General features: G+C 45.7%; 1 protein-coding gene across 1 annotated transcript in view; it reads left to right on the plus strand.

Annotated features, from left to right (window-relative positions):
* Nucleotides 1-13,424, plus strand: part of APOD (apolipoprotein D) — an 86,404-nt gene extending 72,980 nt beyond the window's left edge. The window contains exon 5 of the mRNA XM_086944917.1: nucleotides 12,796-13,424. Within this exon, the coding sequence (XP_086801043.1) occupies nucleotides 12,796-13,028 (233 nt within the window). The 3' untranslated portion in view covers nucleotides 13,029-13,424. The remainder of the gene's footprint in view (nucleotides 1-12,795) is intronic.
* The last annotated feature ends 2,118 nt before the right edge of the window (nucleotides 13,425-15,542 follow it).

A 15,542-nucleotide genomic window follows, 5' to 3' on the forward strand; every position in this document is an offset into this window, starting at 1 on the left:
CAGGTATGAGTGAGAAGAGTTGAGGGTGTGAGAGTGTTGTTCCCCATGTAGTATGAGAACGTTAGTAATGTTCTGCTCCCTGTTGCAGGTGTTCCCCAGCCACTCCTTCCAGAGGTAGTTACGAAGACACCAGTGTGGAAGACTCTCTTTGTTGTTTGTTATCCACTTCCCCTTTCCCTTCCATTCCTGGGCTTGGAGCAATCCGGGTGCAGGGGTGTTTGGGAATTTGGAAATTAGCATCGTAGAAGATTGCCGCTCGCTCCCACGGAGATCCGGATATTTCAGGTACTGCTTCTGACATCAGCTACCTGGGCCAGGTCTGCTCTCAAACAATGCTGTCTCCACCTCCTGCCAGGAATCTGCATCCAGGAGGACATAACTAGTTTTGATTAGGCACAAACACTCTCTGCCTTCAGAGAACAAAGCATTTTGCAGTATAAATATTGGGGCCCAGACCCCAGAACTTTAGATCACTTCTGGGAATCAAGGCAGTCCTTTGCCAAGGAGAAGAACAAGAGAAACTGAGAGAAGATTACTGCCCCTGTGTTGTTTGCTGTTGGGGTTGGCCAGCAGTGGTTACTTTATTGCCAAGAAAAGGAGAAAAGGACTTTGTTGTGTTTACTTTATCATCTTGAGGAAGATCTCTAAGGGCTTGTGACTGAGCTTGCCTCCTGTTTTGAAGTCTCAGGGGCACAAAGACTTCACCACCAGCTCCTCCTGAATTCCCTTGCTGGGAATCCTAACTGCAGTGAGGTGCCTGCTGTTGTTTGGGCCCTCTGAGAGTATGTGTTTCACTGGGAGCTGGAAGTGCGACGCAATGAGGAGAAGCATGTCGCCGCTGCAGCAATTGCAGTTGCATTGCTTAAGAAGCGTGCCACCGCTGCAGCTGTTCGCCGTCGCATCGCAGATGAAGCGTGTCACATCACCGGAGAAGCGTGCCGCCGCCACAGAGGTTGCCGTCATATCACAGGTGAAGCGTGTTGCAGGGCCTGTCGCGGCTCCAAAGTTCATCGATTTTGCTGCACGGCTGTCTGGCGTGCACACATCGCATCCACGTTATTGCATCGCATCAAAGAAGCCATATTGTCGCATTGACCGGATCGTCGCATCGCATCGAGGCGCCATCTTGTCGCACCATAACCGGAACGCAGTAAGAAACAGACGCATCACCTCCTCTCCAGTAAGGAACCAACGCATCACCTCACCTGCGCTGCAGTAAGGAACCAACATATCACCTCCCCAGAAGCAAGGAACCGACGCATCACCTTCCCTGTGACCTTTTTGTTTGTTTTGCGTGACGCATCCAAGGTACTTTGAAAGCATTTACCATCTACATTGAACTAAGTTATTTCTACCATTTTAAAGTCTTAGTTTTGATTACAGTATTGTGGATTTTTGTTCTTTGGTCTTGTGTTAAGTCTAGTAAAGATTACTTATTTTTCTAGACTGGTGTGTTGTCCATTTGTAGTGTTTTCACTGTATTACTGTACGTGTTCACAAATGCTTTACACACTGCCTCTGAGATAAACCTGTCTGCTCGTGCCAAGCCACCAAGGGGGTGAGCAGGGGTTATTTTAGAAGTGTAGCCCCTTACCCTGACTAGAAGCAAGGGTCCCTATTTGGACAAAGGTGAAAACCATTGCAAACTAGAGACCCCCATTTCCAACATTGGTGGTCAGCGGTGAGGATTTGAACTTGCATTTGTGAATCATATACAGTGCTTGGTGTACACTACTAGTGAGTTCAGACCACAACGTGACCACATACATTTTTGGTAGAATTTTGTTCCTTGGGACTTCTATTTTTGTTAGGAACTGCCAATTCTTGCCACTGTGACCAAAGCAGCATCCAACGCATCTATGGATCTACAATTTGAAGAAGATATGGTGGATATCTACTCTGTGCCACAGCTTAAAACCTCCTGTAAAAGATTTAAAATCCCTATGAAAGGCATCACCATGAAGGAAGAGTTCCAAAAGGCGCTGAGGGCCTGGTTGGAATCTAGAAATGCTACTGAGAATCCTGAAGAGCCTAGGGAGGAAGCAGAGAACACAGATGGGCAGCTGGAGGGGCCATTGGGCCTGACTGGGGAGAAAGTACCTTCCAGGACAGGAAGCAGTGTTTCTTCAAAGGGCCTGTCCCCAGAAGAGCTGGAGGACAGGGAGAGAGATAGAATGCATAGGATGGAGCTAGCCAACCTCAAAATGGTTGGTCAGATGGAGTTAGAGAATAAGAAGTTAGCCTTGGAAGAAAAGAGGATGCATTTAGAGCATGAAAGGATGTTGAGGGACTTGGAATTGAAAGCCAAGAGATTAGAAATTACCCCCTCTGGTGGCAGCACACCATCCGTGCCTTTAGAAACAAGAGTGTTCATCCCCAAATATGTCATTAAGGAGTTTCACAAGAATGAAGATATTGGGGAATGGTTTAAGGCCTATGAGGTAGCTATGACCTCCCACCGGATCCCTGAGAAGAATTCAGGAGCGGGGTTGTGGGGCGGTTTCTCAGTGATGGGCGGGATACCTTGTTAGATTTGCCTTCTGAGGATCAAAATTCCTATGCTCACATGAAGGAAGCCTTAATGGCCAGGTATTGGTTGACCCCCGAGCTTTATAGACAAAGGTTTAGGAATTGTAAGAAACTGGAGTCTAGTACTTGGGTGGAATATGTGTCTTTCTTTTGCAGAGCATTGGATGGTTGGGTGAAGGGTAGCAAAGTTAATGATTTTGAAGCATTCTATGACTTGATTGCATGGGAGCACTTGTCTAGTAATTGTTTTCCAGAGCTACTCAAGCACCTTATTGATAGCAAGCTGACTAACTCTAGGAAGGTTGCCGAGGAGGTGGACCGCTGGGTTAGTACCAGGTCCACAAGCGTCATGTGGGAGAGTCCGCCAAAGGTGGGCAGGGTTCAGAGCAGAAGAGTACGGGGACAAGGGCAAACAGAAGGAGTTCCAGAAAGGCCCCCAAAGTAATCCCCAAGGGAACCAAGGGAAGGGTTCCCAGCCTCCCCATGAGAAGAAGTCAGGGGCCCAACAGATAAGCCTGGTCAGAGGGGTCCCAAGAGATGTTTTGGTTGTGGTCAAGTGGGCCACTTCTTCTGGGATTTTCAGTGTCCCAACAAAAGGTAAAACAGCACCCACTGGTGCACCACCCCGGCAGATGGCTAGTGTAGCCCTGGGTAAGGAGATGGGTGCCCAAGGTGGATGGGGTCCCGCAGAGATGTCCCTAGTCTCTTTAGGAGACTGTGAGGTGGTCCACAGGACCCAACTGCCTGATAACACTTAGAAATACAGGCAGTGGGTGACTATCAATGGCCATAGGGTGGAGGCTCTGAGAGACACCGGAGCCAGTGTGACAGCTGTCAGTTGTCGGCTGGTGTCTGAAGAGCAGGTGATCCCCAATGCATTTTACCCTGTTGTTGCCGCTGACAACACAGAGAGCCACTGCGAGGTGGCTCAGGTTCCCTTTGAGTGGGGGTGGGGGGGTCTCAGGTACCCTACAAGTAGCTGTGAGGCCAGCTATGCCTGTTTGTTGGGGAATGATTTGAAAAGCTCACCTTGGGCTAAGGTGGAGCGAAGTACTCATTTGGAGATGTTGGGTTTGCCAGAGTGTGCATATGTGACCACTCGGTCTATGGCAGCCAGTAAGGGTGTTCAAGAGGACCTGGAGCCTGAGAGGGTGGCCCGGTCTTAAAGAGAAAAGGCAGGGGGCATGGGAAACCGGCCCCCAAAGTTCCCACGGTCCAGGAGGAGGCAGACTTTTAGGGGGATGCCCTGGAACCTACAGGGGAGCAAGTAGCTGAACTGGGGGACCTGCCTGAGCTGACCCATTGGCAGCAGGAAGGAGGACCCTCCAGGGAAGTGTTCTGCGAGGAGCAGAGCAAGTGCCCTTCTCTTGTGGGTTTGCGGCAACAGGCCACAAACCAGGCAGCAGGTGATCAGACAGGATCACATTGGATCTACTGGGAGAATGGTCTCCTGTATAGCGAGCCTAAGGTTGCTGAGCCTGGGTCAGCCCATGTGCTGGTGGTACCCCAGCATTTCAGAGCCTTCCTACTGGGTTTGGCTCATGATGTACCTTTAGCAGGATATTTCGGGCAGGACAAGACCTTTGGAAGGCTTGTCACCCACTTTTATTGACCCCAGATGCGCAAGAGTTCAGACACTCATTGCAGGACCTGTCAGATTTGCTAGGCAAGTGGTAAGAGTGGGAGAAAGCACAAGGCTCCTCTACAGCCTTTCCCTGTGGTCAGCACCCCCTTTGAAAGGGTGGGCATTGACATTGTGGGGCCACTGGACCCAAAGACAGCCATGAGCAAAAGGTTCATCCTTGTCATGGTGGACTATGCCATCCGCTACCCGGAAGGTATCCCTCTCCGTTCGGTGACGGCCCCTGTGGTGGGTTGTGCGTTGATGGGGATTTTTACCCTTGTGGGTTTCCCCAGAGAGGTGGTGTCAGACCGTGGTACCAACTTAATTTCCAAGTATATGAAGTCCCTGTGGCAGGAGTGTGGTGTAACCTACAAGTTCACCACTCCCTACCAACCCCAAGGTAATGGGCTGGTTAAGAGATTCAACCGGAGCCTCAAAGGCATGATTATGGGTATTGAGGAACCTATGAGGCGTAAGTGGAACGTCCTCTTGTCATGCCTTCTGTTTGCTTACAAAGAGGTGCCACGTAAGTCCTTAGGGTACAGTCCCTTTGAGCTGCTGTATGGTCACCCTGTAAGAGGACCTCTGAGTTTGGTAAAAGAAGGCTGGGAGAAAGCTCCCAGTAAACCTCCCCAGGATGTATATAGCTACATGCTGGCCTTCAGAAACCAAACTCGGCGTTTCAGGCAACTCGCTCAGGCGAATCTGGAAGCCAGCCAGGAGAAGATGATACTGTGGTACGGTCAGAATTCCACTGTGATTGAGTTTCAGCCTGGTCAGAAAGTGTGGCTCATGGCCCTCGTGGAGCCCTGCGCACTCCAGGATAAGTGGACCGGATCATTTGAGGTGGTGGAGCGCAAGAGTGATGTCACCTACTTGGTGGACTTGCGGTCTCCTAGGAACCTTTTGCGGGTCCTGCATGTAAACCGCCTAAAGCCAAACTTAGAGAGGTCCGAAGTGGGCATGCTCCTAGCGATAGATGATGGAATGGAGGAGTAGACTGAGCCTCTTCCTGACCTCCTGTCTGCGAAAGAGCAAGATTGGTCAGTGGATGGTGTAAACCTCTCTTCCACCCTGACCCCTGAGCAGCAGGGTGACTGTCGCCAACTGTTGGGACAGTTCTCTGTTCTGTTCTCCCTGTCTTCCAGTATCACTGATTGGTGTATTCCTGATGTGGACACTGGGGACAGTCCTCCTGTTAAGCACAAAACTTACAGAGTGACTGACAGGGTCAGAGCTTGCATCAAGGAGGAGGTCTCCATGATGCCTGTGTTAGAGGTGATTGAGTCCTCAGACAGTCCTTGGGCCAGCCCAGTGGTCCTGGTCTGAAAGGCTGCTGCACTGGGTGCCACACCAGAACTCCGGTTCTGTGTGGATTACCGAGGGCTCAATTCAGTCACCAGGACTGACGCACACCCTATCCCGAGAGCTGATGAGCTCATTGATCTGATGTGGTCTGCACGGTACCTCAGTAGGTTTGATTTACCGTCTGGGTACTGGCAGATCGCCTTAACTGATGGGGCAAAGGAGAGGTCAGCATTCTCCACACCAGATGGGCACTACCAATTCCGGGTGATGCCCTTTGGGATGAAGAATGCCCCTGCCACCTTTCAGAGGTTGGTCAACCAGGTGTTGGCTGGACTGGAAGATTTTAGTACCGCCTACCTGGATGACATAGAAGGGTTCAGCACCAGTTTGGAAGAACACCTGCGCCACCTCTGGGAAGTGTGGATGGCGCTGCGGAGAGCTGGCCTCACGATCAAGGTGAGTAAGTGCCAGATCGGGCAGGGTTCCGTGGTGTACTTGGGAGACCAGGTTGGGAGCGGCCAGGTGGTACTCTACAACCCAAGATTGATACCATCCTGGCTTGGGAACACCCGAAGACCCAGACAGAGGTGAGAGCCTTTTTTAGGACTCACAGGCACTACAGGAGGTTTAAAGGGTGAGTCTGTGGAGTCCCAAAGACTACATGTAGCACAACCAATAGGCTAAAAAAGCCTTTCAAAATTTCTCAAGTTTCTAACAAGAACGTTTTACAATTTAAAAGAAAATGAACAATTAGGTCAATTGTATTTAGGACATTGTTTAAGAATGAACAAAAGGTAAAACACAAATTCAAATAGACAGCTGGTATACAACTCGAACAGCTTTGTACAAAAATCAAAGTAAATGCATCTTTATGATATATTCAATACATGTCATATAGCACAATGCATGTCATCCAAGTCTCAAAGATTCCCAATGCATTTCGGGTTCATCACGAACCCTTCATGCTCCTGTCCCCGACTCGCCTGAGGGTGGTTTTTAACTCTGCACCATATTGTTCAATGCCCAAGAAGAGATATTTACCTGGACCGATAAACAACGGTCTCTTAGGCCGCACGCCCCGCAGCACAGGGACTCTGATTCCTCGATGGGAGACTCTACCAGGACACAGACTAAAATAAAAGGGATCACTGAAATAATATAGACTGCCAAAATATCGACCTGCAAAAATATCGTAGCCAAAATATCGACAGACAAAATATCGACTTTCTATCTACAAACAGGTAAGTACAAAAATATCGAGTACAAAATATCGTTAACAATAATATAGATGTAAAAAATATCGACTTTATTAAAAACAGTGTTAAATTAAATTAATATTAAATTTAAATGACTAAAATATACTTAAAAATACTTAAATTAAATTATAATAATTAAATAATAAATGAAAATAATAAAAAAAAAATTACAATCTTATTTGTTGACCCTGAACCCTAAAATATACCCCTTTACCCAAAAACCCAAAACTGACCCTGAACCCTAAAAATACCCCTTTACCCAAAAACTAAAAACTGACCCTGAACCCTAAAAATGCCCCTTTACCCAAAAACTGAAAACTGACCCTAAACCCTAAAAATACCCCTTTACCCAAAAACTAAAAACTGACCCTGAACCCTAAAAATGCCCCTTTACCCAAAAACTGAAAACTGACCCTGAACCCTAAAAATGCCCCTTTACCCAAAAACTGAAAACTGACCCTGAACCCTAAAAATGCCCCTTTACCCCAAAACTGAAAACTGACCCTGAACCCTAAAAATGCCCCTTTACCCAAAAACTGAAAACTGACCCTGAACCCTAAAAATACCCCTTTACCCAAAAACTGAAACTGACCCTGAACCCTAAAAATGCCCCTTTACCCAAAAACTGAAAACTGACCCTGAACCCTAAAAATGCCCCTTTACCCAAAAACTGAAAACTGACCATGAACCCTAAAAATACCCCTTTACCCAAAAACTAAAAACTGACCCTGAACCCTAAAAATACTCCTTTTCCCAAAATTTATCAATATTATTTAATTACCAATTAATTATTAATTAACAATAACAATAAAGTAAATATATTAGCACATTAGCTGTAATTATTTTAATAATTAATATTATTTTTTCCCAATTAATTACTTAAGAATAACACAAAATTATATATATTAAAATGTACTCTAATTAATGTAATTAACTAATTACAATTAATCAATTACCAATTAATTACTAATTCAAAATATGTACAAAATTATATTAATTAATTAACTAATTATTATTAATTATCAATTAATTATTAATTATAAATATTTACAAACATACATTAATTAATTAATTATTATTAAATTACTTCCCACCCTATTCCCCTATAAACCCACAACCCGCTACAGAATTACATAACGCAATTATTAAAAAAACAAATTCCATTTAATAAAATATTTTATAACATTAATACACACTTTTCACACATATTATTACATAAAAATACACTATAAAATATTATATATTATTAAAAATTCGATATTTTTGCTATCTATATTTTAAACAGTCGATATTACTTCACTTACCTGAAAAACGATATTTTTGTAGTCGATATTATGTCCAGTCGATATTTTGTCCAGTCTATATTTAAAACTCGATATTATGTCCAGTCGATATTTTGGAGTCGATATTTTGTCTGTTTACCAAATAAAAGACAAAAGATGTCATAGATCCAGATCTTCATAATGGTCTAAAGCTAACAAGCAGGATTAAAAAAATTAGCCTCCTACAAAGAAATACCACTGTCCGATGTGGACCTCTGTCTCCCAGGAGGGGTTGTCTGGGAATTTCTCGTGCATACTGGCATGTGTTAAGGATGAAATTGGGCCACTTACGTTGGTTTGCTCCAGTCTCCCCTGTAGAACTTGGGACGTTATGGGGACTATAGGGGTCCATTGGGAAGCTGGTGTTTAGTCCACCTGTTGGTAGTGGGGTACCAGGCTTCCTGCAACAGATACTTCTGCTGCTTGGAGGTATTGTGGTAGGGTGGGCGGGGGGGTGGGTTGTTGACCATGTTCTGGTTTGCTTTGTTTTGACTTGTTATGGCTGCGTAGTTCGTATGTCCAGGCAATCACATTTTCCCCGATCATTCATATGCACATCTCGCTACCCTATGACACAATGACAGCAGAACCCATTGGACACCCTCTCGGCAACTATATATTGTGAGCTAGAATACGAGGGGCTTACTTGATAAATTCAAGCGGCGCGGTTCTCCACCAGGCCAAACACATAGATGCTGATATTCTTCTTTTATTGGAAGCACACATGTTTGGTACAAATGTTCTTTGTCTGGCCTGTTATGGCTTTGTGCACACCTTCCATGCGGGGTGCATGTGGGGCTCCAGGGAGGTTTCCATCCTGATTCACAATAGTGTAGCTTTCACTCTGATACAGAAATGGACTGACATCCACGGCTGTTATATATTCATACACAGGACTGTGGCTGGCGAATATATAGTGCTTGGTAGTATATATGCCCCACCGCCCCAGGTCAGAATTTCCTAGACCACCTGGTTGAGATCTGGGGCACCCTGCCCGATGGACTTTCAGTGATAGGTGGGGATTGGAATGATGTAATATCCCCGGGGAAGGATAGGTGGCGCTCAGTGGGGGCGAACCAGGACCCCCTGTTTCCACACTGCAGACCCTGGTAGACATGGTTTGATGGGTTGCTACATGGCGGACACATAACCCTACTGAGATCAGTTTCACTTACTTCTCCCACACTCATACTTCTTATTCTAGGCTTGACTATATATTTGTTCCCCATGCCTTCGCTCACAGAATACTGACCGCCATGATCCTTCCCAGGGGTCTGTCAGATCCCTCCCCGGTGGCCATACACCTTTAGATACGGCCAAACTGACCCTTGTTTCGTTGGCGGTTCTCAGCATAGCACCTGCAGAACCAGACATATTGCGCTCATATCCACAACATGCTTTCGCAATATATTTCACATAATCAGGGGACAGTATCTTCAGCCTCCACTTTCTGGGAGGTCATAAAGCCCACATTGCGGGGGCAGATATTAGCTTCTGCACAGCGAAATGCAGATGGCGGCGACAGTCGCTCATCCAGCTAGAGACACCAACCATGTCACTGGAACGTCGGACCTGTGATGAAGATGGTGCTGTGGCGCATCGGCAGCTGCGCTTGGTTCAGCAGCAGTACTAGGGTGTGCTGCTAGATAAGGTACGGGGTGCATGGCTCGCGACACAAAGCAGGATTTATCAGTGAGGTGACAAATCTAGTAAACCTCTCTACAGACTGTGTCAGCAGGCGCAAACATGTGCTCTACTCCCAAGACTTCGCACCCCAGATAACACGCTCATTACAGAGTTGGCCAATAGCTTCATGGACTATTATTGTTCCTTATATACTGCCCAAGATGTTCTTGAAGCCTCTGAGATCAAACAATTCTTCAACGATATTCCTCCGAAGGCCCTCTCCGAGGAGGCTAAGATGTCATTAGAAGCCCCATTGACTTTAGAAGTACTGACCACTGCACTTGCTGATCTACACACGGGTTGGGCACCTGGCCCTTATGGCCTCCCAAGCAAATTCTAAAAAGCCTATATGGCCTTGCTAGGGCCCCATTATCTGGTGGCTATACAAAAAGCAACTGGGACCACATTTATGCCCCCCGACTGGCGACATGCGGACCTTGGATTCGAGCCCTGACGCGGTACATGACACAACATTCTTCGGGTACACAATGCGATCACTGCAGCCCTCTTGCTAGCTGACATTGATCGAGCTTTTGACCCTGTCAGCTGGACCTATCTTTTCATTCTCTTGGAGCGCTTAAACTTTGGCCCAAAATTCATCTCATACGGATGCTGTATCATGGGTTGACTGCGTCATTACCAAAAGCCGGTAGGGTGTCTGCACAATATCCAATTGATTCTGGAAAGGAAAGTCCCCTCCTCTGCTGGGGGTTTGGAAGGGAGGTTTAGATTTTTGCAAGGGATTGGAAGAACTTGTATTTAAGGCCAGAGGGTGTTCCCAAAAACATACATGTATATGGCAACGCTGGGCAGACAATAGGGGTATTGTCTTCACCGACTCCACAGCCCGTGTTGTTGGATGTGCAGGTTCTGCCCCATGTATACCATACTATGGGGCAGATTTCTCATGTTTTGCTCAGATTTCTGGCGCATCTCTGATAATCAGCAGGGATGCGCCAGAAGAGTTGCGACGCATCTGCCCACCCGTGCGCCACCACAGATGCACCGCATTTACAATGCGGCGCACTGTGGCACACGGATTGGCAGATGCGTGATGCATCCCCGGCGGAAAGGCAGCACCTTGCTGGAGTAGCGTCGCAAGTAAGACGCACCTCCAGCTAGGCTCGGGGGTGCCCTATCCCTAACATGCTGCATCAATCCTTACGCCTGCTTCAAGCAGGCGCAGGGTTTTGACGCAGCATGGCCTTAAAAGTGACTGAGGGAAATCTTGTAGATTTCACTCAGCCACTTTTAGGAGGTGTTCCTGAGCCGGAACGCCCCTCCTAGCGCCGGAACGCCTACATGTGGCGCAGGGCTTTACAACGTGACGCACCTCCCAGATGCGTCACGTTGTAAATACCCCGCAGCATGGCTCTGGCTTTGCACCGCCGCTTCGTCACAAAAGTGATGCAACGGCGGCGTAAAAAGGCGCAAGGGGATTGTAAATCTGCCCCTATATGTATATACCATTACCTAGTTGACAAAGTGAATGATTGCTGGGTCAGTATCCAGGGACATTATCATATTCTAAAGATTCCTTCCTTTTCTATCCCTACTGCAGCCCGTGTATTTTTTTTCCTCTTTTTCTTTGGTTCCCATTATTAATATACAAAAATGTATTTTCCTTATGTATGCCATATTGTGTCCTGTTTCATAAGCATAAAATGGCTCTTCGAGCATGTTTTTGAAAATTCATTAAAGTTTGTTTACAAAAAAATATATATTAATGTTATCACAGACCATAAAAAAAAATCATAAATGTATAGAAATAATGGGGCATATTACCAAGCAATAGCGATAATTATCGCTATTGCTTGGTTAGAGACAAAAAATGACCGCTGAGTTGCGGCGATTTTAACCGCAAATAAACGTTGGTATTACCAAGGTTTATCGCAAATGCGATAAAAATCACCCCAATTCATGAATACCGCTGAAAAGTCAGCGATATTCATGCATTATCGAGCTAATGCTCTTAGCCATGTTATCCACCTCCCATTGGATAACATGGCTAAGAACTGCTCAGGGCAGGTGTTAGCTTTTGGAGATATTCGCGCTTAGCGCGAATATCTCCATAAATTGGTAATAGGAGATAGCGATGTTAGCGACTGTTTTCAGTCGCTAACATCTTGGCACGCCCACTTTGCATGTCATTAGTGATAAATTTCACTGACATGCAAAGTGGGGCCCAAGATGGTCGCTATCTCCTACTAGCTGTCGCTAACTGGTGTTAGCGACAGCTAGGTAATAGGGAGATAATTTTATCTCTGCTTTCTTATCTTTAAAGCCAAAAAGCCGGAGATAAACTCCCTTGATAATATGCCCCAATGTTTTTTTTAAACTCATATGTATTTAGATACTTCTGAAATGTGGCTGATGTTAACGGATTGTATTGTAACTTGCTCCTCTCTGCACGTGGTGGGGAGGGGGAATTGAGATTTAATTGTAACTGTTGAAAAATCATAATAAACATATATATTTAAAAAAAAGAAAATGTAAAGAAACATATGGCCTTTGTTTTCATCATCCAAATATTCATATGCATGTAAAAAGGCACCACATATGGGCCCCCCTAGTCGAATATCTATCAGAGGGTTTACCTCTATTGGCGTGTAGGCCCAGGATGAGAGCTCTCCACCTCTTCCATGTCTAGTGCGCACGGGGGGGGGGGGGGGATTAGGGAGCGGGGGAGGCCTCTCCCTCTCGGTGGGGAACCTTCGGGGCCCCGGGCACTCCCGATTCGTATTGCAGGTTGAGTCCTAGTACACAAACTGTACACAATACTTTAAACCTTTAGAAGCTCCTGATCTGTGACGTTTACTGATGCCCCCCGCAATTGATTGTCATGTACTGTTTTGCTTCTAAAAACCAACACAAATATTTTGACATAAAAAGGTACCCCACTTCTCAAGAGAAGCTATAATATTAATGTGGGTACTGCGCCTCTGCGGACACGCGCCTGAACGAGGGTGGGCCCGTGTGACTGCCAAGGCATGTTCAGATACCTTGTTAAAAACTCTTGCATTTGCCACCATCCCATTGTACTTAATCTCTTATTTTTTTTTTTTTCCAGTTCTGGTTTCTACCCCACACTGGGTTCTCTCAACAGATTATGAAAATTATGCATTGATCTACAGCTGCTACCAGCTGTGGTTTTGGCATGTGGACTACATCTGGATTCTCTCAAGAGAGCGGACGCTAGACCAGGAAACTGTGATATATTTGAAAAATAAACTGATAAGCTACGGTATTGGCACAGATCAAATGATTATCAGCAATCAATCCGGGTGCCCAGAAGACTTCTGAAGTTCATGGTGGTGGAACACGTGCATTGCGCATGCCAGCTACAAGCTTGATTACGCTTTTCTAAGATATAAAGTGGAAAGATGTAGTGACATTTTCGGAGGGCAGCTTTATTTTGAAAATGTTTGGAATTAACTAGTAAATATACTTCCTAGAAAACATTAAATGATGAATAAAGGTATTACTTTCATAAGGTGTCTTCCCTGATATTCCATCTCTATAAACAACTGACCCAATACCATGGGCCTCATTTATGAGAAATGACGCATCGCTGCGTGAAAACAGCGATGCGTCACTTCTCAGTGCGCACTCCTTGCGACATTCCTGATGCATCATATTTAATGTATGACGCATCATGTCGCTCGGAGTTACAGATACGTCACTATTTCTGACGTATCTGTAAGCACAAAAGTGACGCATTGCTGGAGTGTGTCACAAAAGTGACGCAACTCCAGCAATGCGTCCTTTTACATAGGGCAAGCCCCATGTGAAAGGGCCTGCGTCAGTCTTACGCCTGCTGTGAGGCAGGTGCAAGATTTTGACGCAACGGCGTCCTAAAAGTGAAGCAGTGAAATCTCATAGATTTCATTGCGTGACTTCTACGACCCTTCCTTGCGTCAATACGCCCCCCTTGCATACATTATACCTGGCGCAGGTATAATGTGGCGCAGGGGTTTACAAAGTGACGCATCTACCTAGATGCGTCACTTTGTAAATATGGCGCAACAAGGCGCATTTTTTACGCCACTGGTGCATCACAAAAAGTGACGCACCAGCGGCGTAAAAGTGACGCACAGCCTCATAAATGAGGCCCCATATGTTTTATCGATGAGTAATAAAATACTTTTACCTTGCACCTGCGTGGTATTCGCTGCTCACCAGGGACACTTCTGATGGTTCTAGGACCAGTGCCTATTATTACCTCGGTGGGATTACATTCAAAAAGGCTGGTTGCAGGAGAGGGTATGGTTAGGAGTTTTCTACCATAGCAGAAGTTTTCTACCATATGCTTGGTTAAGGCAGTGCACGGTCTAGATGCTGGGATGGGCGGGCACAGTAAGACGAAGGATCAGGAGAGGACGCGGTCTAATAAGTGTGGATGGGGCCAGTTTTTTGGGGTGAGGGTAGTTTTTAAGGATTGGTGTAGTTTTTAGGGCTCAGTGAGGGGTTGGGTATTGGTAAGGGTTCGGGGTAGTTTTTAGGTTACTGGGGAAGTCGGGTAGTTTTAGGGCGCAGGGCGGGGTGTGATCTTTACCACACATCCCTTTACCAGTCTTGTCTTTACCAAAAAATTACGTGTTAAAGGAATGCATTATTCTGACACATTTGTTGTTCTGGCTGCATTTTAGAGGCACGCATGGTTTAGCCATGCCTGCCTCTGTCATACAACCATCCATAAGGTAGGTGTATGCACCATCTGAGAGAAGCTGTGCGCCAATAACACTTTCCAAATAAGTATTGGAAACGTTATTTGCACTATGTAAGCTGAATGCTGTCGAACCTTCTATCGCTTGTTTAAAAAGCAATTAATATTTTGTTAAGAAAAGGGAGAGGTGGGTGAGCCAGTAAATTAGCGTGGAAAGCCGAGCCAGAACTGGTCTGGCTTGGCGCTAAAAAAGCTCATGCATGGGCCAAGATATAGAAATGTTTGGCATGAAAATCGTGCATAAAACGACATGTAAACATATGATGAAGTCTGTTCAAAATTCGAAACACTGTGTTCACAAGCAAATCAGTTGTCTTGTGCAGCCTGTAAGTGGCCTGGGTTCTTATTATACATGTATCTCTATTATGCTCTACTAAATCAAGCACAAGAGATTTTGTACAGTGAACATCCTGAACTTGTGAATTTAAGGTGCTCATTTGTGTTATAATGGATAAAAAAGAGGCACAGTGAAATAAAATGCTTGCTTAGGATCCAGTGGCGTCTGGTGACATTTCAAAGTGGTGCGGCGTAAAAGTTGGGGATGAGTTTTACTTAGCGAGTGAGCCCAAAAAAGGTAAAGGAAGTTCGGGGGGTTTCCCCGGGAATCATTTTTAAAAAAGAGGGGCAAATGCTGTACTTTAAAGCTCATTTTAATAAAGAATTTTGTGAGAAAGCAAGGTTTATAATGCAATTATTCTGACTGCGAAGTCTTGAAATATTTTAAAACATTAAAGACTGCTTCATACCTTACTGCATTAAATATGTTCAACAGTTCCTGCCTCAACATGCCTATCAATCAATCAGGGGAACTGTAAGCACGCTACTCACCTGTGAGGGTCTAAAGGCGCTATGGGGAGGGGGGTCCGCAGATCAGTTAGCCGACGAGCCAGGTCTTGAGAGTCTTCCTGAAGGTGTTCAGGGAGGAGGCGCGTCTGATATCTGCCGGTAGGTCGTTACAGGTCTAGGCTGCAATGTGAGAGAAGGATTTTCCGCCTGTTCTGGCTCTGTAGATGCACAAGGTTTCGGCCAGTGCGAGGTTGGAAGATCGGAGGTGTCTTTAGGGTATGTGGAAGTTGATTCTGTCATTGAGG

The sequence above is a fragment of the Lissotriton vulgaris genome, chromosome 11 (genome assembly GCF_964263255.1).
Source record: "Lissotriton vulgaris chromosome 11, aLisVul1.2, whole genome shotgun sequence".
Classification (NCBI taxonomy): Eukaryota; Metazoa; Chordata; class Amphibia; order Caudata; family Salamandridae; genus Lissotriton; species Lissotriton vulgaris.